Source organism: Anser anser (assembly GCF_964211835.1).
Source record: "Anser anser genome assembly, chromosome: 3".
Taxonomy (NCBI): Eukaryota; Metazoa; Chordata; class Aves; order Anseriformes; family Anatidae; genus Anser; species Anser anser.
In genome coordinates, this window is record NC_139722.1 from 65545780 (window position 1) to 65569603 (window position 23824).

Genomic DNA, 23824 nt, shown 5'->3' on the forward strand with positions numbered 1-23824 from the left:
CATCCCCATTTCTCAGTGTTGCTGTCAGCCTGGCGATGCGGTTGGAACTCGGACAGGGCTGCAGTGAGGACTGGGATAAAAAAAAAAAAAAATCACTTTGCTGTTTTGTCTGGTAGGAAGGGCTTGCTGACTAAATCTGGCTGCTTAAAAGGCAAATTACTGGTGCTGCTGTTCAGGCTGCAAGGAACCACTTCCTGGCTATATTGCTGTTGTTTTATGTAGATAGCATGTTTCTCTCCTCTGATCTGGTGAGAGTTTATTTACATTTTATTCTTCATGTGAAGATTGTCAGCAGGAACTTTAATGCCCTGTCATCCTTCAGGTTTACGATGTCTTTCTCTGGGTGGCACCTAAGGATCCTAAGGCAGGGGCAGCCCTGCAGGAGAGGCCCCTTGGGGCACAGAGCTGGAGGCAGCCCAGCAGGTTGTGGTGAGGGTCAGCGTGTACCAGGGTCTGCAAACTCCACAGTGTCTGAAATAAGGAGCAGTTTGTTAGGCCTCAGATAACACAGTGTGCGATAACACAGCCTCCTGAGTAGGGCACTGAAAACGCTGAAGCATTTTCTGGAAGGAGTACTAGAAAAAAGAGCTCTGCTTGAAGCATCACCAGTGTTTCCCCCTAATCCCAGCTGGCAGGACAGAAGTCCCTGAGTACTTGTACTGCACCAGCACACAGGTCTGCTTGGCTTGGCCATCAGGAGGAAGGAGAAGCAGGAATTAATCTCTTCATGCAGAAAAAGGAATTGAGTCGAGGCTGCCAGCACTGTTCTGTGCCCTGCCCAAGCTACTGTGTGGGTAGACAGAAAGGGTGCCCCCGTCCGAATGCCGGCCGTGTGTGAGATTTGGCCTGGGGGGAGAGCCCTGAGAGTGGTGAGGAGGTGTGTGGGGCACCTCTGCTTACAGATGGGGTTTGTGACCAAACAGCTGGGCACCTTGCTCCCCAGCACCGCGTTGTCCAGGCTCCTCTCTTGGGAATGGAGCCACCCTATGAGGGAGGATAAGGTTCGCTGTCCACAGGCGTTTCCCCCAGGCATGCATTCCTTTGGCAGCCCCGTATCACTTGAAAGCGGGCAGGCTCCTCAAGAAGCACCAGGCTGCTCTCCAGGACTGTGTTAAAGGGACTGGGCAACACTTACCCAGCGGTGTGAGTGCTGACAGGGCACGGCTGGGGGGCAGGCAGCCATGTTGGGACCCGTGTGGACGTTTTGGTACCAAGGAGGAAAGCCTTCCATGGTGCTCGTGTGGTTCAGCAGCAGTGAAGGGGAGGGCTGCGGACTGTGGAGCTGAGTGTTTGTGGGTCTAACCACAGTTCTGTGAAAGGGAATAATTTATCAAGCGGATATCCTGCTACCCCCTAGATTATGCCTGTAGCAGGCCTGTTTGCTGGGTTCTGTGAGGTACTCAAACATTGCAAGGATGGGGAGCCTGAGACTTGCCTTACCACACAGTTGGTGAGCTCCCATATCTCACACCATTTCAGCTACACAGTGCTTTCAGGAGGAGCACGCCCCTATACCTGGCTCTCTTTCAGCCTGCAACAAGTGGCATAAAACACTGAAGACAGTGGGAATACCCTCAGAGTTACTACACACAACATGTGCTTTCTTCATTGTGAAGGGGAGTCAAGAAGCCAGGTCTGAGCGTAGGCTGTTGTTCTAACCTTTTGCTCACATTGAGGAACAATGACCTATTGTTATGTTGTTTCCTGCAGATTATACTAATAACCAGTGAGCAGTGAGGCATGAAAAGTGCTCGGGTTTCTTAGATTGAACTCTAACGTAAGAAAATGTGTCAGCTTTTTAAAGGCCAATCAAAAATGCACAAGAAAGCAAATTGTATAAAATAGAGTACAAGGAATTTTGCTGTAACTCTCAAAACTTGAAAACTTCCTGGAAGAAACGGATTTTATACCTTAGGGCCCGTGACACTTCTGTTCTTTTCAACTATTTTACAATTTGGCAATTATATATAATATACAATACACATAAATTATATATATATAATGTATATAATATATAGATAAATTATAATATACAATATACATAAATTTCTCCTCTAAAAGTGTAGTCTAATGTTGGTAGTCAAGCTTTCATAAAGGCTTGATTATAATTAAAGCAGGGATAGGATATTTTTTTTGTATGTGCAGCATCTATGCAGCATGCAGTAGGGTATGTGCATTTTCTCTACAGCACGTTTTAGGAACACAGTTGTTAAAAAATCTAAGAATTACGGTCACAGGACACCAGAGTTTGCCTTTCAAGGTGGGGAAGAGTCAGCAGAATGCATCTGGGAGTGAGAAGATGCTCCATGCTGTGGGATCCCCTTGTCTGTCTTTGGCTGGCAGCAGCAGCTGAAGGTGTCGGGGAGGGAAGGTGTGAGCTCTTGTGGGGGTGTTACTTTGCTGGGCAGCTGAACTGCACCACAACCGCTCTCTCGCTCCCCCTCCTCAGGAGAGGAGGGGAAGAAGAAAAGGAAAGAAACAACTCATGGTTTGAGATAAGGATAATTTAATTAAAGGAAAAATAACTACTAAGGGAAAATTATTATTAAATAAATTAACTAAAGGGAAAAGGAAAAAGGAATTACTCTCTACTTCCCACCAACGAGCGATGCCTGACCACGTCCTTGAAGCAGGGCCTCAATGCACGTAGCTGTTGTTCAGGAGGACATGTTTTCACGAGAGCCCACCGCTCCCATCTCCATCCTTTTTCCACCTTTTATTGCTGAATGTGACATCATGTGGTATGGAATATCCCTTTGGTTGGTTTAGGTCAGCTGCCCTGGTGATGTCCCCTCCCTATCACTTGCCCACCCCCAGCCTGCTGGCTCTGGGGGGGTTGGATGGAGTCCTGATGTGGTGCCAGCACTGCTCAGCAGTAGACACAACACTGGTGTGATACCACTGCTGCTCTAGCTACAAGTGCAGAGCACAGCACTGTATGGGCTGCTGCAGGAGATGTTAACTTCATCCCAGCCAGCTCTGTGCGCTTACTCAAGTGTTAAAATTATTTGTGCACCAGCAAGTCTGTGATATATTAGGTATAAAACTGATTGTCACTGAAATACACTTTAGTGACTTCAGTGATATGGCACCAAAGATGCACTGAGTGATGTTCAGCTTTCATTTGGGCAATTCAGTAACAAGCTATTAGCAGCAGACTAATGATGTCTGCATGTAAATGTTCTGTCTGCAGAGAAGGTCACGCTCCTCTTATTCTGGGTTTTCATTTGTCCTTTAGGGCTGGCTTAGCTTTTAGTGAGCTTTAACCTGGGAGGTGCAAAATATCATGGCACTTCAAAGGCTTTGCTGTCAGACAAATGACGTTCAGTGCGAAAATTAACAGGCAGGCAAGCCCAAAGTAACGTCATTGAGGGGATGGGTTTTCCTTACTGAAGCGATGTGATCCTGTAGTTAACCAGTGCTACTAGAGAGCTTACACAGATCAAAAATCCCTTGCTTGAATTGTGAATCCAGTTACTTTATATTAGCAAAGTCAATGTGACAGGGACAATTATTTATAAAACCACCTAATATTTATCACATGATAAGCAAATACCAAATCTGTGCAGGCTGCCTGCACCATAATTTCTTTACCTACTAGTTTAGTAACAGAATCTCTCAACACTCAGATACTTAATTTTCTTTCTATTAGACTGGTAAACAGGTCTGTATGATACGTTTCCACACTTTTCCAGTGGATCTGAATGGCACCAGGTCTCTCTGTTGGAACTTCTATTCATACCTATAAAAATGGCCTAGGATTAACAGGATGCTGCAACACCAAATCTGGGCACACAGAAAATTTTCAGCAGTGCTGGCTAGAAATTTCTGCCTTTTCACCTGCATCAACATTCAACTGACTCGCATTAGTTTAGCATACCTACTCATGGATAAGCATAAGTTTAGACTTATGATGTTTACTATGCAAAGATGTTCACTAAATAAATGTATTTAAAATCATCCAGCCCTTGTCCACAGATGTCTTATCCCATGCTGATTCATGTGGCTTTTGTGGAATTCAGCTGCACAAAACGAAGGTGGCCCTGTTTTGTCACTCGACTAAAAGGCGCTCTCTCCTAAGAGCTGCTTTGGAAAGGGGCAAGAATTTTCTCCGCACACATTAAAAAAAAAAAAGTCTCTGTGTTTTCTTCAGATGCCAGTTCTGCACTCTGATTTATTTTCAGCAGTTTGGGCTAATGAGGATGGCAAACACAGTACACGCTTCTCAGTCACGTAAATAAGTTGTAAAACATGCTGAGAGTTTTCGGCACATCTTCAGCAATGGATCATTAGATAGGAGGAATAAACAAAGGGACCATCAACATGACCTCTGCATAATGCACTTAATGACTGCCAGCTACATTCATAAATTTGCAGACAGTGGGTTTTATCACCACGTGTAAATCAAGGTCGAGTTTCGTACTTGCTGTGGAGATCATGAGAAAATTGGAGCCTCTGACATCTTGCATTGCATTTTAGGAGTTTGAGTGAATGGGATGTGGGCTTGAGGGTACTTGGGTACATCATATGGTTAGATGAGACTTTATATAGACTTCTACTTGCTATTTTGGTGGAAAATAATTATTTACTGTGGTACACAACAACTGTTTTAAAATAGAAATGGAGTGATCTTGTGTGTCTTAGTTTTTTTGGTATTCTTTTTTTTCCCTTTTCTTAACACTATTCAGACAAATACAATCACTGAGCCAGCATCGCATGCCCCAGTGACAGGAAAGCCCTACACCATATAGCGCTGGCTCAAGGGACTTCACAGAAAACACTGGAGCACGATGCCAAGCTGGATTTTGCCGATCAAACCCCACAGCTGAAGGTATCCGTGCTGCAGCCAGTGGGCCCAGTTCGGGCGGCAGGTGACAGGAAGTGAGGAAACATCTTCAAGTTACACCAGGGGACGTTTACGTTGGATATTAAGTAGAGTTTCTTCATGGAAAGGGTGGTCAAGCACTGAAGCAGGCTGCCCAGGGAAGCGGTGCAGTTCCCTTCCCTCCCCGGGCAGGCCGTGTTCTTGAAAATGTGTTTTCTTCCTTTGCGAATGAGTCTGGTTGCATTAACTTTTTTCAGCACTCAAATACATTTCGGCACAATAAACACTGTAAAATTAAGTCATTTTTCTCCCAGTAAGTAACATACCAGTAAAGATCTCGGTGCTGGCTCTCCCACATCAGCTTTGTTGATGACTTTGTAATTCAGTGAGCCACAGAACTATGGATATATCTGAAGTATGGTTTCTTTTAAATTGATTTTCTTTACAGACAAGTTTTCTTCCTGGGCATTTTTGTGAAAGCTTCTGTCAACCCTATTTAATTGAATTTGAGCTGAAAACAATAATATTACATTTACATTAGCTCTAAAAGTCTCTGCATTTTTTCCCCTGTAGCCCATCTGGCTTTAATGCCTCTAAATTTTGATTTAATGAAATTTGTTCATTTTAACTAACTAAATGTGCTGCATTAACGATCTGCTGTATTAAGCAGGTAGTTTAAAAAAAAAAGTGTAATATTGATGTTTAGTCTTGGTAAAAGCACTTTCCACAAGAACAATACAGCATTCCTGCTTCAGTTTATGTAATTAGTTTCCTTCTGTGTGGGTTTTGTAACTGAATGAACCTGAGCTAAAAATGATCTGGATCAGCACAAAAAACCCAACATGACTGGCGTGATTACAGCATGCCAGTTCCCCTGGCCACCAGCACGCAAACGAATGATGCACGAGAATTTAAAAAGCAAAATCAGCCCCGCAGATTTACACTTGATTTAAACTATCAGCACGCAGAGACCAAGTGTGATGTGTATGGGAGTCATTTTAGGCAAACCTCGCCACGCCTTCTGACTCATTAGAAATAGAAAGCCTGCTCAAGGGAGCTGTTGTCGGGTTACTGGAGCAGCATTCCTCCACACCCATCAGAAAGGGTGCGAAGCCTGAGCCTCTGTAACCCTCCCTATCCACAGCCATTCCCTCAGCAGGGAGGATGTGCTTCCCGGCATCGAGGATGGCTCTAGCAGAGGCTGTTAGGTAAAACCTGTCAACAGCAGAACTACATCCAGTTGGGAAAGTTGTTGAAGATACTGAAAGACGGTGGCTGGTTTTGAAGACCAAGAGATGGGGAGCTTGCACCAGACCTGGCAGAGGAGAACCAGCCTGAATCAGTGCTCTGCAGGCGCTCAGCTACCTCTGCGGGCAGGCAGAGCACCAAGACCCCAGCAGAGCCAGCCTGGAGGGGATGTCACTGCCCTCTGGAACCTGCAGAGAATTCCAGTGGCAGGGAGGGATGCTCTGCAAGCACCCCTCCTTAGGGAAGCCTCCCATCGGTATTTGCGTCTCACTGCAAGGCAGGAACATTGAGCAAAAGCCACAAATCCACGGATCAGAAGTAAACAAACAAACAAACAAATAAATAATCAGGCTGAACAAAAGCAGGAGATTCATTTTACACCCTCATTTAGAACCCTTTTACTCGTTGTGGGTTTTTCTAATGAATCGGCAAAGATGCAGGCCAAGTACCACAGCTGTAATTGTGGTAGGTGCAAACAGGGACTTTTCCTTGATAGCCGTAGGAGAAAACTGCCCAGGGCTGGGCTAAATGCCTTGGAGCAGCTGGAGTAAGCAGGCAGAAAATAGCAGGCAGGCTCTGCCAGCAAGGAAACGCGGCTGAGCACAATACCTTCATTGCTTCTGTAGCCAGCCAGACACCCCTAAGAAGGTGAGGTTGAGACAGAGATTTAGGAATTTTTGTTCTGGATGTCGTCTGGGTGGCCAACCCTGTGCTGGGGAGCAGATCTGTCCCTTCGTGACACGAGCTGGCAGCACTTCCCCTGCTTTTCCCCACAACACTCCCGATGAAATGTGGAAATCTGACCTTGAGGATAATAATATATCCCCTAGGACCGGAGAGGGGTGCTCAAACACTGCAATAAAACACGCCGTATAAGTGCTGCAGATGGAAAGAGGATATGGGTTCAGTATTTGCCAAGTGGGAATAGTAAGGTCAGGCTTGCAGAAGACCCTTTGGGGAGCATGCTGTGCAGCAAAAAGCCCAGCCCGCGGAAAGGGGAGCACCTCCACTGCTGGCCTGTTAGCTGCTTTGCGGGTACCAATGAATTAAGCGTGCAGCGTCGTGCCGCGCAGAGTAAGCGGACCAGACACGGGGAGATGTCTGACATGCATTTAGAGGTGTATTTAATATCGCAGCGCTTCCGGATTCCACTAACATGCTAGGGATTTTGGCATCGGGTCAATGTTTGCATCAGTACCATGTGTCTCTGGAACAGCAGTGCTTACTTTAGAGCTGGCTATGAAAATAGTTTCCATTATAACCCCTTGTTTTCACATGCTTCTTACTTTTTTTTTTTTTTGAAAATCCTCTTTTGAGTAAAAAATTTCCATTCTGTATCTTTGCCAAAAGGTGAAGTTCTCCCCCCCCCCCCATTTTTCTTAAGCTTAGAGGAAGAATCTTTCGGATGTTTTTGAGTCATGGGAGAGTGGAAAAAAAATGCATTTTCCCAGTAGGGAAAGAAAAAGATGCATATTTTCGTAATAGTAGAAAAAAGGGGGACATGAAACTGAAGGCTGGAACTTGTACTTTTGGTCTAGAGACTTCTGTAGTTAACTCGCATCATAGGGAATGACTTTGATTTAACAAAGGCAGAGATTATTCTGACTTCTGGCAGTTAATCAGGCCCAGGTCCAGGTTTCAAACGTTGCTGGTGTTCAGAATATTATTTAAGGTTGTGTCTTTACAGCTGCCCATTTGAAGGGGAAGGAGCTGGTCCCCTGTGGTCTCCTGCCCTTCGGAGCTAATTATAGTCCAGCAGCACATTGAAATTCATTCCAAAATCTCATTGAATGGAGAGGAACTAGAGGAACGGTTGTGCCAAACACTCTCAGCTTTTCCAAAGATGAGAGTTTTCTCAGTTCTCGCTCAAGCCAGAAAGAGCAAGTGGACGCGCATTCAGGGTGTTCACTTGTGGCTGGTTTAAGCAGCTGAGAAACTTCATTTTTGAATTTGCTAATTTTTTGTTGTTACTGTTGTTGATGATGTCTCTTTTCCCCCTTCATATAGGCTAGGAGGAATCAGTGTAAAAATCTGCCGTGCTATGTATAGTTACATTGAGTCAGTTAATGAGCAGACGAGGAAGGAAAGAGATAGGCATCTAGCAGCCACCATGGTCAGTGGGCCTCTGCTCCTAGGCTGCTTTCTGTTACTGGTTTTCCTGGTGGGAGCTGTAGCTGATGCATTCCTGGTAAATCCCCTTCCACACGTCCCACAAAATATACCAGGCGAACCCCACTGTTGGACTGATGGTACCGTTGTGACCTTCAGATGTGCATTTTCTGGCTTTTTTTGCAACTTTCAGCTATGCAGCCTGAACATTTCATTAAATGTTTCACTTTCTATCATTCAAAACCTGCTCTAAGTGTACGTATGTTTGGCAGAGACATCCCAAATGATGTGTTTATGTTGCTTCGGTGCCAAAAAGCAGTGATTCATTAAGAAGCCTGGAGACGTGGAGGGAAAGCTGCAGCCAGCAACCACGACACATGCTCTGAAGAACAGAAAGCTGTGTTTTCCTACAGAAAATGGTCGGTGCAGTGGGACGGGTATCATAGCTGACTGAAGGGAAGAGGCACTGCTGGACAGGCTGGATAAGTTCTCCTGGATAATTTGGCTTTGTTGCGGCAGCAACAGCCAGGAGGCTGCCATTAAGCACAAATGGAAGAGGGAAAAAATATCCAAGCCAGCCAGTGAAGCTGGTGGGAGCCTTTCCTTGCGGTGCTGAATTGGGGTGTTCCTGTGCTGGGAGCACTGCTACGATGAAGAAGAGGCGGAGGAGGTGTGGTGGTGTCCCACAGTAGGAACAGACCTCCAGCTGCTTCATTTTCTCTGCTGGGACCATGCCAGCTTCTATCAGTAGTGGGGCCTGCTCACTCTATTTATTGTAACTACCGATACGAACTCCAAGTGGCTGAAGTCTTTGGAAAGCTGGCAAAACCCCAGCTCTTGAGGAATTCCACAACCCGGTATGGCATTTTTACACCAGCGCTCTCTTCTTCCCCAGTGGCCTGAACTAGGACAGGCGGAAGGCTATTAATAATTTTTAATGCAGTCCTTTTTGCCTTTCATCGTAAATCTGGAACCACAGACAAAATTGATACCCGGTGATAAATACACACTTGATTGGAAAATTTCTGACGGTTGTTTTCTGCTTGGAAAAAGGAAACGCTGCCATGTGCTATCGTAGCGCTGTCACTGCACCGCGAAGCTCAGCGCAACAGGCAGCTGCCGGGACTGCACAAAAGAGAACACATAGGAATAGCACAAATATTGATAGTTCTTATTATTGACAACAGTAAAAATGTAGAAGAGTTTTTGAACATTTACAGTTTACAATTTAAACCTGAACTTTAGCATTTCAATAAGTATATTGAGGTGCTTCAATTCACTTCAGTAAGTAAGACCTTACAGACTTTGGGTAATACATCATGGGACATCTCTGTGGGGTTCGTCTTTTTTTCAGGAATATCTGGTATAGGGTTAGGGACAAAGTGGGATTGAGTATGTCCGTTCCCCTTTGTGCTTTAAGCAAAGACAGAAGCTAGCTTTTTTTCCCTGCGTGCACAGCAGAGTGCTTTGCTCTTGTTTAAAGAGTAAAACAAAATCTGAGCCCTGAAGAACACATTTTAATAGTGTATTACTTTTCAGTAAGTTCAAAACAAAACAAAACACAGCACTGTTGGTGTCAGAAGGGTCTAATTAATCATTGTCTGAACTGTTCATTTGATCACCTTTCATAATCTTGCACAATTGGGCTCAGAAATTCTCTAAAACCTAGAGTACACCACTCCTGCTACTTGTGTCATAAGGCTTCAGGTAGCCAGTAACGCCTAAAATAGTAGATGTGAAAGTAATAATGCCCCAAATACTCGTTGAAATACTCTGAGTCTGTGAGTAATGGAAGGTTCCTGTGTAGGTCAGGTTTGCTGAAGCAAAACAGCAACTGACTTCACGTATTTTCAAGTGGGAAAAAAAAAATAAAAAAATTGGCAATGAACACAGAATAGAGAAATGTCATAGAATTTAGAATTTGCTCTTAAAGAACATTAAAGAAGGAAAACACTGTAAAGACATTGTGGGAAGTAACGGGGATGGAGGGAAAGCATGTAGAAGCTATTAGAAGGCGGCGCAGCAGGAGAGCAGGGCAGTTTCCGAAGCTGAGGAGCACGGTGCATGCAGGAGGCGAGCACGTTTACTTTCCATGCCTCCAGAAACATCTGTGCCAGGACCACGCTCTTTCTGTTTTCTGCCTTTCAACCACACGCATTATGTAAATTACTTTAAAAGCTCTGTGCCACGAGAAACTGCAAACTGTTATTAAAATGAACACGGGGATTTTTCAATATACTCGCAACGTTCGCTTCTGTAGAAGCCTTCCCTAGAGCAACTTGCCGGGCACGAGTAACGTAAGTCGAAGGGTACAACAAAAGCTACAAATCAGATGTTACAATCACATGGGTAGATCTATAAGCATTCATCACCAACCATTTAAAATCATATCGAGGCAGCTATTGTGAAAGTTCCCTCTAGGTACAGACAGCACCGAGTCAGAGAGCATCGCCAGGGCCACACAGCCGAGGGTGCCTAGCACACGGCCCGGATGATAAATTATTGAACTGCTGTGGCAATGAATTGTTTACGTGATTAACCACCGTCTGAAATTTGCCTACAAAGTGTTTGGTGAATAATTTAGGCTAGCAAACAAGTTTGTAAATGCACAGCCTATTTGCAGATGATTTGTGAGCAGAAAGAAAAACTGCCTGTGCCAAATTGCCACGGGTAAGTTTGCCCAGCTGTGCTTGCGATGGCAGCAAGTTGGGGAGGGCAAATACGAGGAGATACTGAAACAGAGCCAAGATCACCTGAACACTGATAAAAGTCTCAGCCCCTCAGACCTCTCTTAGGTAAGGGCCAGCCTAGTGCAGTCTCCCAGCGCAGCCTTACTGCTGTACAAGCAGATCTCATCCAAGGAATGCCCACTATTTGTTTTAATCAGAATAGTCCTCATTAGCATATTAATTGCATTGGCCTAAGGCTTTGAACCCCTAGCTTCCAAATTTAAAGACTGAACTACAGAGGTTCCTCTCAGCTAGCTGCTCTGCATAGCTCCCTTTCATTCGACTATGCAGAAAGTATGCATGTGGGGTTGTTTTGAGGGGGGAAGGGGAAGCCGTAGATTGCTGATGATCTCTCAGACACAATGGCCTCCTTTTAAAAAGAGACTTCAAACTCTTTTTGTGCTGTATTTGTGTATGGGAAATGGGAGGTGACACTGCGAGAACACAGAATTGTTATTGAATGGCTATTCAATATGAAAAAAGGACACAAACATATTATAAAATATTTTTGAAATATTTTTAAAAATTTATTTCCAAGTGAGAGAACAATCTAGGGTTTTTTATTTTGACAGCGCCTGTTTAAGAACTACATCCAGTCGATGTTCTAGTCTTGAGCAAACGGGCTCGTGTGGTGCCCTCTCCAGACTCCTCCTGTTTGTAGCTGCAAGCTCTCTACAAGCAGGTACAAATTCATTGTCCTTGTTATAAACCTTAGTGTGAACTATGACTAAAAAAAAATATTTATCTTCTTGTTCATGTTTGCTCATATCATAACCTTTGCTTTGTTCACTTAATTACACAGTTCTACAGTCTGTAGGATGCAGTGCTGCTCCTCTTCTACCAGCTCTGCACTGTATTTTATTTCATATTTATATTTCGATTAATATTTTTTCCTCTTACTAGGTTGAATACTTTTGCCAGTCTTGCATTCTGAATCCTCTGGTTAAATAAGGTATCCTCTCCTTATAGCTTCTGTTATGTTTAGTGCCATAACTTAATCTCACTGACTGAAGGAAGAGTAATATAAATTCACTTTTTAAAAATGCCTCTTTACTGAATGTGATCCTAAAGAGCTCTAAAGATGGGACAACAGCATCCTACACATTGTAGGTCATGTAGTGCCATCAGTCGTCCCAGTATAATAAGCCCACTGAAATACAGCCTTCTTTGAAGCTTTACTGATGGGATGGAGTTTGTTCTTTGATGTATGAGAGAGGTTAAAAGCTGTGCATTATTCCACTCTCCCTTGGAAACTATTTTGAAATTTTACATTCTCTCCAGTAAAGAGATCTCATTCTAGCCATTTATACAACATGCAGTATTTGTGTTCTACAAACACTTCTGAAGTTCACGAAGAAGCTATTCTTCCTCTTTTGGTGGAAGATTTGAGCAAGTGCGGAGTTTAACAGAATTCCCTACGGTACCCAACACAATAACTTGGGACAAGAAGGGAAGAAAGGTGCAGGTAGCACGATGCAATCAGATAACCACAGTTCTGACACCAAAACCTAACTAGGACACTGCATCCACTGACCACATTTATGTGAATGTTGTGTCAGGGCAGCTGGGCACCACTTACTGGGACCTGTGCCACCCATCAGCTGAACCTCAGCTTCCCCACCTGGCTGGAATATATGTCCATGTTTCAACATCTTCTTGCAGCATTTTCCTCAGTACAAGATTAGCCCTGGCTAAAATTAAAGTGGAAATTTTAATCCTGAAATTCTCACTTTTATCTTTTGGGACATTTTAGCTTTGCTTGTAATTCTGGACTTCAGGAAACTTCAGTTCTTCAAAGACCGTAACAACTACAAACGACTGGGTAGTCCATTTGCGTCTCATCTCATTATTTTTTTAAAGATGAAGTGGAAAAAACATCTAAAAAAAAGTGAATTCATACAAATGTATTAATTGCAATCTCAAATCTCTGCTAGAATCAATTGTTATCAAACATTATCATATTCTTAAACTTTTAACTGTCCTGAAAGCCAGCTTCGTCGCAAGAAATTTACTACACAGATTAAAATATCTCTATCATATTGTAGATTGAAAGTCTCTAGACAACTGAATACTAAATGTATGTATTTTATGTGGATGCTCATAGGGGAATGTCAGTAGGATGCTAGAATCTCTTCTATGTGGAGCCAATTGCATAAATATAGCTCTACATATGAGAAATGTAATATATAATTGACTGTCCAGTTTCTCTCATAGTTGATACTGGTAGGTGTCTTCTCATACACTGTTGAAGTTTCAGAGTACCCTCTTGTTAGTGAGTCATAAGGTGAATTCTTCAATCTAACACCTTAAAAAGCAAGATTTAAGCAGAAAAGTGATGTTTTTTTCCCCAATTTAAGACCACTAATGACTGTGACTGGAGTAGCCGAACAAATATATGTTACTTTTTTTGCATCTCTAGGTAGGAGATAAAGCAGAAAGAGACATAAGTGTTCTATAGATCAGTGCTATTTTAAATATTTTATTTTTTATGAATATTTCATATTTAACTAGTATTCCCTGTTTGGAAACGAGAGAGTGTTTGCTATTGCCCACTTTGCAAAGGCTGAATAAAGGATCTATAAATCTCCTTAATAAGACCTTTAAATGTGCTAATGCAAGCAAATTATTTCTTGTTGAATGTTTGCTCTTTTGGTACATTTTATAATCAGAAGCTTCATTTTCTTATTCTATATGATATGCCTACAGTCTGTTAGTATTATAAATTAATATTTATCTTCCCTAAACTAGAACTGAACTCCCTGATTTTGTAGAGTAGTAGTCCTACCAGAGTAGTTCTGCAACATACCGCTAACCACCACTGAGGTATGGTGGTGACAGGACCCTTGCAATGAGATGGCTGCAAAGAAATGATATAAAAGAAAATCACAACCAGCAATTAATTTTTTTTGGGGGGGAAAAAAAGTATTGGCAATTAATTCACCAGGACTGGAGGATGTGATAGCTATACCCCTTTTATGTGCTTACGAATAGACTTTGAGGAGTTTATTACCTTCACAGGAATCATTGCAGACAGATGATCTATACGTTTGCATTGTAAACTGGGTAGGGGAACACAAATTCCTTTGATAAAATTAATGAGATCCACCAGAGGCAGACAGGAGCACTTTTATGTTCCTGTTTACAAGTAACTCCAAAGGGAGAATTCAAGTTTCTCAAAACAAACCCTTTTAAAGTCATTTTTCAAGGTAATAAATGTGGGGAATTGTTGGGGAAAAAAAAAAATCTTCTTCTGAGAAAGACGTGCTAGGATTCAGTTGTTTAAGAAGCTTCAGGAAGCATTTCCTTGCGTGGAAGGAGGGATCATCAGAGCATCTCCTCTAGTGTCTTTCTTAACTCCTGCTGCATAGCTCAGTCTGGTGTCTCTGTACATGTCCCTGTCACTTTTCTACAATGCTGTGCTCTGCAGGGGACTCCTGGATTGCCAGGAGCGCTGTAATACTTGCTCTTCTCACACTTGTATATTGAAATGCGGCACCTGTGTCAGTCTTTCCTGTGTACATCCACACCAAGCCTTTTGCTGGAGAGCACGTGTTGCACTTTGCATCTCATCTTGTGGACTTTGAGTTGTCTCCCAACTTTCAGGGTTTTTCTAAAGCTGCAGACAGCAGCACTAGACACTGTATAGTGTTTTTTGTCTGATAAGAAGCACAATGATGTAACTGTATCTCTACTTACCATTTTCCTATTTGCACATCCAAATGAGAATATTACCTTTCCTTTGCATCAGCAGCAGCTCACATGCATCAGCTTTCTCAGATACAGCTCCTGCAGGCTGCATTGCTCAATCCTTCGTGTCTGACTTCGTTCTTCTGACCCTATTCAAACTTACTTGAACGACCTGAGTTTATTAAATAATCCAGATAAGTCTTTGACTGCCTTGTCCTCGTTATCACTCTGGTAATATTTACTCCACCTAAAATTGCTGCCAGGAGTGATTTATTTAGCCTTTCAGAGCTGTTTGAAATAATTCCTCTCTAGATGGCCGATGAAAGCACCGAGAGCCTCCCTACAGCTCTCCAACAGAAGCACCCTCGTTAAATGTTAGTTCCCCGCAAGCAATTGGTCTTCTTTTCGTTTATCTAGTTCTTCATCTGTTTGTGCTTTGGCAATTTTGTGTTGTCCTCGCTTTTTCCTCTCGTACTAAATCAAATACCTGATGGAAGTCTGTTACACTCAAGCCAGTACCTTTGGGAACTGGAAGTGTTAATCGCATCGAACAAGGGAATAGGTTTGTTTACTAAGACTAGTTTTCTATAAAAAACATGAAGATTGGTGTTAGTTGTATTCTTGTCTATTTGCCGTGTCTTAGTTGACTACAAGACTCTTCTGCCCATGACTGATGCCAGGCTAAGCGGCTGCTGCTGTTAACCTTATTTGCTTTCTGAGCACGGGCCTCACAGTTCTGCGTCTCCCAAAACACCATCGCAGTACCAACACCGTGATGTTGGAAGGCCAGAAATCTCCTCAGCCACCCTCTCTAGGACTCCCATGCCACTCAAAACCGTGCTAACTTCACCCTGTGTCTCACTAACAGACGTTCCCTGGCATGTTCTTCACAAGAGCCTTCCGTGTCCCCATGTGATGCATCTTCCTGCCCGTTCCTAGGTACTGAGCGGCAATAGCCACCAGGCACTTGAGATGTTTGGGATCTTTTTGTGTGTTTTTCTTTTTTTATCCTCCATCGGCTAACAGTTGCCTGTTTGTTCTAGGATTAAGCCCGCAGCAGGGCTTGGATTACGCATTAAACGAAAAATAATAACGAAAACTAGAAACTTTGTTCCCTTTGCCCCGGTGCTAGGCAGGACGCCTCCATTTGCCCCGAGCCGTCCCCCTTGGCTGATCCCCCTGGCCGCGTCCCTTCTTCCACTCCTCGGAGCAGAGAGCTGGCTGCCGGGGGCTGCCGTCCCGGCCCACCACCCGTCACGGCCCCGGGGAGGGCCCCGAGCGGGGCCGAGGCGGTGCCGGGGGCGGGGGCCGCGGTGGGCGCGGCGCCGGGGCCTCCGTCCCGCTCGGAGCCGTGCCCCGGCAGCATGAGGGGCGGCCGCCGGGACACCGCCGCCGCCGCCGCTCCGGGAGCAGCCGCCCCCCGCCAGCCGGCGGGCGGCGCGGCCCCGGCCCCGGCCCCGGCCCCCCGGGAGCAGCCGCGGCGGAGGAGGCTGCGCCCCCGGCGGGCGGCGTGACGGCGGGGCGCCTCCCGGCCGAGCCATGGGACAGACCTCGGTCTCCACGCTGCCCGAGCCGCCCGGCGGTGAGTACCGGAGCTGCCCGAGCCCCCCGTGCCCGGCCCGGCCCCGGGCTCCTCTTTCCGTGCCCCCCGGGTAACTAATAGGAGGGAGGAGAAGGGGGCAAAACGGGGAAAAATTAAAAAAAAAAAAAAAAAAAAAAAAAAAAGTTGGGGAAGGAAAGGGCTGCTGGCACCTCGCCCGGCAGCGCGGCTGGTAACCCGCCCATCTGGCTGCGCTCGGCTCCGGGACGGTTCGCTGTGTGAGCGGTATTTATTGGGAATAAATAAAGAGCATGTGAGGGGAACTTCGTCTTAGTGTTACTAATGGAGGAGCCGCAGTTACTTGCGGAGTGACTTTCTGGAGGTAGGAAGGAGCCGTGGGTCCCTTCCCGCAGCCGTGGGATGTAGGGGCTGAATTAGTTCCAGCAGGGTCTGAAGTTTCCTGCAGAAATGGCATCGCACGCATGTTTTTCCTCCACGTCTATTTCCCTTGCGTTCATTTAAAAAAAAATAAATCCCATTGTAGTCCTCTGTATCAGTTGTCTTCTGAACTTCATTCTTAATTCTCTCACTGCTTTTAACGTAGGAATGTTCTGTCTACCAGGAGACAGTACAACAGATTTCTTTTATTCCCTTTTCCCCCCTTTCTTCTCTTCATGGGACATTCAAGTATAGCTTTAGCAGTAACACCTACGTTTTAGCAAAGCTTCGTTGTGTTGTCCGTGGTGCAGCTTTCCCCTCATACCACCCCAGGAAAAAATCTTGGACGATTTCTTCTTCTGCCAAGCGTTACGTTGGACCATTTCCAATGCGTTTCCCCATCTTGCTGAAGGTCTCGCCCGGCAGACAGCACGTTAGGATTGTACCGAGGTAGGCACTGAGGAAACAGCTGTGAGGAAACAGATGTACGGGTTAAAAGCTTTTGTTAAACTTCCTGTACCAAAACGCGTCTGAGCTGCTATGTGCAAAAGTGTATTTTGGGGTTATTTTGGCAGGAGGGGGGCCTGTATTTTGACAAATCATAGCTGGGCTTGCGTTGTCTCCGCAGAATGTGACTGCGCTGTAACTGGGCTGGATTTGTAGGTTTAACTACAAGAAAAAAACGTCACCCTTGAATATTTCCCTAACAGAAAATGGTATTTCAAATCAGGAGCAATAAGATGCAGTTATCTGAAGGTGCGGATTATAACGATGCTACCTTGGTGCAGCCAAATAAATTCTTGTCATCACCCATTCAAGAGCAGTGGGCTTGAGACACTGCTGGAGCCTTCAGGAGGTCTCGCAGAAGAGCAGTCCCGCTGCAGGTTCAGCCCCATCAGAAATGTTGGGAGAGCATGCCCTCAACGAGAAGCCCTTGGGGCAGGGACGTTCGTGGGGGGCAGAACTGTGTATTTTCTCTCATCTGCTGTGTGGGCATGGTCTGAATGCTCGATGTATCACGAAGTTTGGGATGCCTGGTCCAGCTCAGTCAGGGCGGGGCCTGGCTCCCATTGCTTCTGATTGAGACTGATCGCCCCTTACGCGAGGAATCCTAAAATCTTCATTGATTTTGGCACGCCGGCCAACGACAAGCTGTTCAAGTCTTTGACAGCTGCTAGAGATTAGAGTTGAAGGAGATCCCTGTCTTGTACGCACAGTTTTAGTGTTTTAGTGCCAAGGAATCAATAGTGCATTCAGATCCCTAGTGAGCCAAACAAAAGCAGCTGTGAGAAGTCGCTTGCCTGTTGGCTCCGTTCTTCTCCCCAAACACGCCAGCCTTTAGGGGTTGTGATCCTGCTCTCTCATGCCCTTCATGTGCCCATGTGGGGTTCAGAGGGACTGTTTTCTGGGCACAGCAGGGCACGGTACTGGTGAATCACAGCGGGGCCTCAGCTGGGCTGATAGGCTGAAAATGGTTTGATACAGAAAACTCAAATAAAAGATTTTTCCTGAAAAGGTATTATAATAAATACAATATACCGTATAATACAATACTCAGTATGAGCACAATTCAGTGTCCTGCTTTTTTTTTTTTCCTCCATTCTTTAAAGATTTACTTTAAATAAAAGATTTTACTCTTGGAAAGGGAAATATAAACTGAAATATTTAAACAGCCCGACGTCCTGTGGGCACTTTCCCGCTGGGTTAAGTGCAAGACTGAGGCTTTCCTATAAAACTCTTAAGTTCTCAACTCAGCAAATGCTTATTCACACCAGCCAGAGCAGAGCTCTGTGCAGAGAGGAGGAATGGTGTTTTTGTGTCCCACTGCCTTCCAGCAACTTCTACATGCAACGTTTGTATGCAGCAATGCTCTCTCCCTGGGGTTTGCTGTCGGCTGTGGGTGTTCAAGTATTTTGGATGGAAGAACCAGGGCTTTGGTCTCCTCCCCTAACTGTGATGGGTAGATGGACAGCAAAGCAGGTCTTAGCTGTCTGGGGACACCCAGCAGGCAATCTGTTGTTCCTTCTCCCTCTCAGTTCCAATTTCGCTGGCATTTAGATTCATTTTCTAAAGCTTGTTTGTTATTTGTCGTGGTCTGCAACTGTGGACAGAAAAAAGGAATTGGCCAGTGATAGCAAGACAGCGTAGATACGTGGAAAAGGATGAGTGCATACTGTCCTTGTTCGTCTTCCTTCCTCTTCTGTGATTATCCCATGCCTGGCAGGACTTGATTAAAGTGCTCTCTCTTCATTCATTGGCTAGGGTTTGGTGCTTTTTGGGGTTATCAGCCATCATATGCAAAGGCTATTACTTCTTTCTGATAAACAGCTTATCAAAAGATAAGAGTTGTGCGTTTTTTCCTTTTGGGTTTGTTCTTGGGTGATTCAGTACCACACAGAGTACTGGCAAACAGCTGAGTCCTCAAGTGGAAGCGTGATTGTCATATTGCGAAGCAAACACTTAAAGGAAAAAAAAAAAGAAAAAGGGTATTTTCAATGGGGTGGAAAAGATTTCTGGTGATTTTTTTTTGCAGTTATGACTTGTCAAAAAATGAGGCATGGTAAAAACACATCTACAGGTGTTCCTAGAAGGGCATCCGTCAGTTCAGCATGGAGTCTGTGGAGCACAGCCGAGTGTATAGAGGGGAAGGAGCAGGCTGTAAAGGGCAGGTCTCAAGAACCTCCTGCCCTGATGTCAGGGTGTTCAGCTGTGTGAGCTGAAGACGGGGGCCAGATCCCTGTACTGATCTGCAAAGAGCCGCGTATGTGCGTAATCCATGGGTCTGTTTACTGTGGGATGGGTGGGAGTTCCTTTCATCTTATACATTTAGTAGAAACAGAGCACAAATTGTCAGGCTTGGGTTCATCCTGTTATAGACCAGATTTTTTTTTTTTTTTCCAGGACATGAAAATGTACTTCGACAGCACAGGAAAACCATTTCCCACCCAGCTCACCCCATGAGATGAAAGCAGTTACTCTCAGGATCCTGTTGTTTGTTGACTTTGGCACTCAGTGAAATAATTACCATAGGTCAAAAGTTAACGTGTTTCTCAGACTGTTCTTTTTCATCTCTCTTGGCATTATGGGATTTCCTCTTAATTGACAAGAAAACAGCAGCTTCACCTGTGTCTGTGCAGAGAAATTGTAATTGCCTTAACTGGGCAAACTTATCTTAATTCTGTAATGAAATGGAAAACTGATGTTTGTTTCAGCAGTTCCAGGTGTTGACAGCCAAATTAGTTGGTTATCCGTGCAGCAATATCAGGGTTTGTCATGGAAGAGAAGTTATTCCAGCAGCACTCCACAGTAGTAGCTACTTCTGAGCTGTACTGATGATGCTGTGCTGGAGCAAGAATTTCTGCTCCTATGGAGATATTCAGCAACAGCCTTAAATTTTCATCCTGACTCAGTCCACTGCAAATCTGAAGGTGCAGACAAAGCGCTTATAGTAATAATTCCTAATTGGGGAAAAAGATAAAATTTATTTTTCTCTTCCAGCTTCTCTTCCTTTTAAAAGTGGAAGAACTTTGACATCATTGCACGTTACAGCAGGGTATCTCAAAGCATTTACAGGTGCACTGAGCTACTCACAACACACCTGTTAGCAGGTCATTTCAGTTACCAGTGCACTTTAAAGAAAGGAAAGGCAAGATATTTAGCTAAAAAGTCAAGTCCCATTTGAGGTGAAGCACTAAATGACTTGCCCACAGTCTCAAAGGAAGTTCTTGGCAGAGAGCATCATCGTTGGTGTTTTTTTTTCTCAGGTTTAAATTGACTGAGGGCTCTGAGGCTGAATCCTTGCAGTACTGCACTGGGAATCCTATTCTTTTTTTGTCCCTTCTTTATGGTTTTGTGAATTCTGGAAGAGTTATAAGTACGATGTAAAGGGAAATCTGTTTTCAGATTCTGCTAAATTTGCATCCAAAGCTTTTCTGGTTTTTTGGATCTTGAGCATGGGAAACTCTTTCTCATCTTACCTGTGTTGTCAGATGGGGCTGCAGATGTGGTAGCTCCAGGATTTGGACTAATTAAGTGGACAGTTTGCCCCAGGATTTGGGCTGAGGGACTGAATACTTTAGATACCTTGTCAAAGGCCCAGAAAGCCCATGTTTTCAGACAGAATGGGTAGCCACAAATTCACCTATTGCTAATGGGATCTGTAAGTGTTTAGACCTTTTAAAAGTTGGTCCTTGTGTGTTGTGAGCTGAAACACCAAAATAATAGAAACTCCTGGGTAAATGTGGGTCTCAGTACCCAAAACCATGTTCTGGTTTGTGCTGTCAGGGAAGGTCCAAGTGTGACCATGTGAAGTGAATCAGTATTTATTTATGGGGCAGCGTGTCACCTCTTCTCGCTTTGAGGCTGCTTCAAGGATGCCAAGAGTTCTCCCCTGCTGCTGCCAGCAGAGGTGACTTTTCGTTTCAGGCATGCTGGCTGAGATGGCTTCATGTGCTGATGTTTGGTAGTCACTGATCACCTGTTTGCAGCATTAACCATCACCTTCCTCATCTGCTATGAGGAGAACGAGAACTGACTTCAAGGAGGTCAACGCTGATGGGGCTGTAAAGCCCCGTGTGCTGACTGGTTTTGTGTGGAATAGTGTTATCAGATGGCCACCCCGATACTTCCCCCAGAAGCTCCCAGGAGCTCTCATTTGCCCCCTGAGCCCCCTGTGCTAAGGCACGCTGAAAACTGATCCCACCCTGTAAGATCTCAGCCGCCCCTTGGATCAGTTGTCCTTCCTTCCTAGGTCCTCTTCCTCAGCTTTCTTACTGCTCATGGATAGTGATGCCTTGTTCTTAGATGGTGTTTCTCATTACAGGTTCCAAAACACTTTCCAGTTGTTTTCATAATATTTCTTGATTTAAATGGGAAGACTGAGCCTGAGGTAGCAGGACAGCCTACTTGAAATCACTCAGTGGGCCTAAGACACAACCAGAAGGAGAAAAAAAAGATCTCCCAAGTCCTCGTCAGTGCTTGAGCCCTATCACAGACCCACCTATTAAAAGCAGGAAATGCTTGAATGTTAATATCTCTCTTCGTGTGTTTTTACCCCCTTAGAGTTATCCTTTAATTGTTTTGGACAATGATGCGTTTCTAGGGCTAAAAATGAAGAAGTGGTTAACATTTCTGAAAAATACTTCTGAATCACTGCTGGGTTGGGATTTATTTTTTTGCTTTAGTTCTTTTAGAACATGCTGATGATTAAAAAATAGAGTTCATTTAAGGCTTTGGAGCAATCACTGATGCATTTTTTACAAATACTTCAGCCGATACTTAGCCTGCCTCTGGAATTTACTTCTGCCTGTAGTTTTTCAGTCGTAGCAATGGCTAGAAAAACATTTCTGATCCACAGAAATGCCCAAACCAGGTACTATTCAGTCCCATGTGGAGGAGGAGTGCTTCTTGAAGAGTCCCTTCATTGCCTTCTCTAGTTGGCCTAAGTGGGATTCCTGGTCCTGTGCTCTTTCTGATGGGAACCATGGCAGTGTGATAGAGGGATTTTCATGTGTCTGGGCAAGGTCAGCGCTAGGCATAGGGGGAAAAATAGAGGTGGAAGTTTGCCGGTGATGGTTATTTGGCTCTGGTAACAGGCAGTTTAATGTTGCATGTGCTTGTGAGTCAACAGAATTTGGTTCTGCCAACGTTACTGAGAAGCCTTTGGTCAGATCCGTTTTCAAGCCACATAATGATACTGATGTTAAAAATACGTGCAAAGAGGAAGAGAAAGAAAACAGGAATACAGACCATCATCAGGCAAGGTAGGCAGACAGTGAGGGTTTCTTATTTTTTTCCCCAAAACAGAATCAAAGGCAAGCTTTGAGTGTGCCTTTGAACCAATGAACCGAACTGGGTCATTTACGTCTGTTCTCAGGTGATCTCTATAACTCCTAGGTTGCCAGGTGTATTTTTTGGCAAATCTAAAACTATGCTGTGGCTCTAGAGCATGTTATTTTGTATAATGTTGTATTATGGAAATGTTTCAGTCGAAACAAGTCAGGAAGGTCACTGTGAACATCAAACTGATACAGGTGGTAAAGACGAGCTGTTTTCTCACCATCTCTGACTAGAATCTCATGGGTAACAGAGCTGGGTGTCCTCTCTTGGCTTTTTTGGTGCCTTTTTTTCCATTTTCTGGGCTGGGTTATAACGTTACACTTTGTGAATCAATTTAGCCTTGCCTATTTGCAATCCATACGGTGTTTTGGACTAACAGTCTGTACAGACAATGCAGTTACCCCTGTCCATCACGTGGAGTCTCATTATTAGGGAATTTGATTTCAGACTTAAGTTGCTCACAGGCCTTATACAAGGTTACTGCATAGGAACAAATTTCTTCTATGGCTTGTTTTTCAGGCACCTGGAAACAAAGTCTCTGTCCAAAGTGAAAGTCCAGTTTACCTTTGTGTTTTCTCACTGCTTTAAACAGCTGTGATGACCAGTGCAAGTGGGGAAAAAAAGCTAGGGAAAAATGAGGATCTTGGTTGCACTGCCATTTTGTATGGTAGTCAGGGATATGCAGACAGGTCGCATGCAAATAAAATGAGAAAAAATGTGAAGATACTGACTTACTGTCTGGTTTATGGTGATTGGCTATCTGTGAGTTGGACGCCACGCTTCTATATAATACGGTAAGCCTGTGATAACACTGTCACTTGGCAGGTCTGACTATTTATACAAAAGCCTGTGACAACAATACCCTTATGAAAATGAAGTTTCATTGAAAAGATGTAAACTGCAAAGTGTGTGTTGCCTTTTCCCTCTCTGATTCCTGCTTTGGCTACCAGCGAATCTGCGTGATGTTTCCTTGAACAGAACCGGGCTGTGGTACCGCTCTCCTAGCTCTGCAAGCTGTCAGGAAAGCAGGGCCTGTTCCCAGAGCTCAACCTGCACCCCTACCCCTGCAAATGTGCTTTTTAATTCGTGTTGTGAGATGTCTGCACTCTCACTGCCCAAACCAGCAGAAAACGGTGGTCAAGGCAACTACCAGGGTAGGCAACAGAAAGCGATCTGGATCCAAGCTTGTGTTTGGTAGCTACCTGAGCTACATAAAATAGCACTTAGCGGGAGTGAAATTGGGTCTGGGAAGCCAGCTCTGTGTGCCAGCGTCCTTGTCTTTGTCCTCAGCAAGCTGCTACCTCTGCTGATGTATCCCAGATCCTAATCTATGCCGATGTGTGTTGTTGCACCGATGCCAAAAGGCACAGCAGTTCATGGCGGAGTCACGGTGCTGTAGGCCCAATTTAC

General features: G+C 44.5%; 1 protein-coding gene across 5 annotated transcripts in view; it reads left to right on the forward strand.

The window, feature by feature from the left end:
• PHACTR2 (phosphatase and actin regulator 2) overlaps positions 1-23824 on the forward strand; it is a 144672-nt gene that overhangs the window by 47389 nt on the left and 73459 nt on the right. Inside the window, exon 1 of one of the 5 annotated variants that reach the window (XM_083828764.1) lies at positions 15939-16180. The exons of 3 other annotated variants lie outside the window; for them this stretch is intronic. In XM_083828764.1, the coding sequence (XP_083684890.1) occupies positions 16138-16180 (43 nt within the window). In that variant the 5' untranslated portion in view covers positions 15939-16137. Of the gene's footprint in view, positions 1-15938; positions 16181-23824 lie in introns of those variants that run through there. One more of the 5 variants, XM_083828767.1, reaches the window with a different exon arrangement.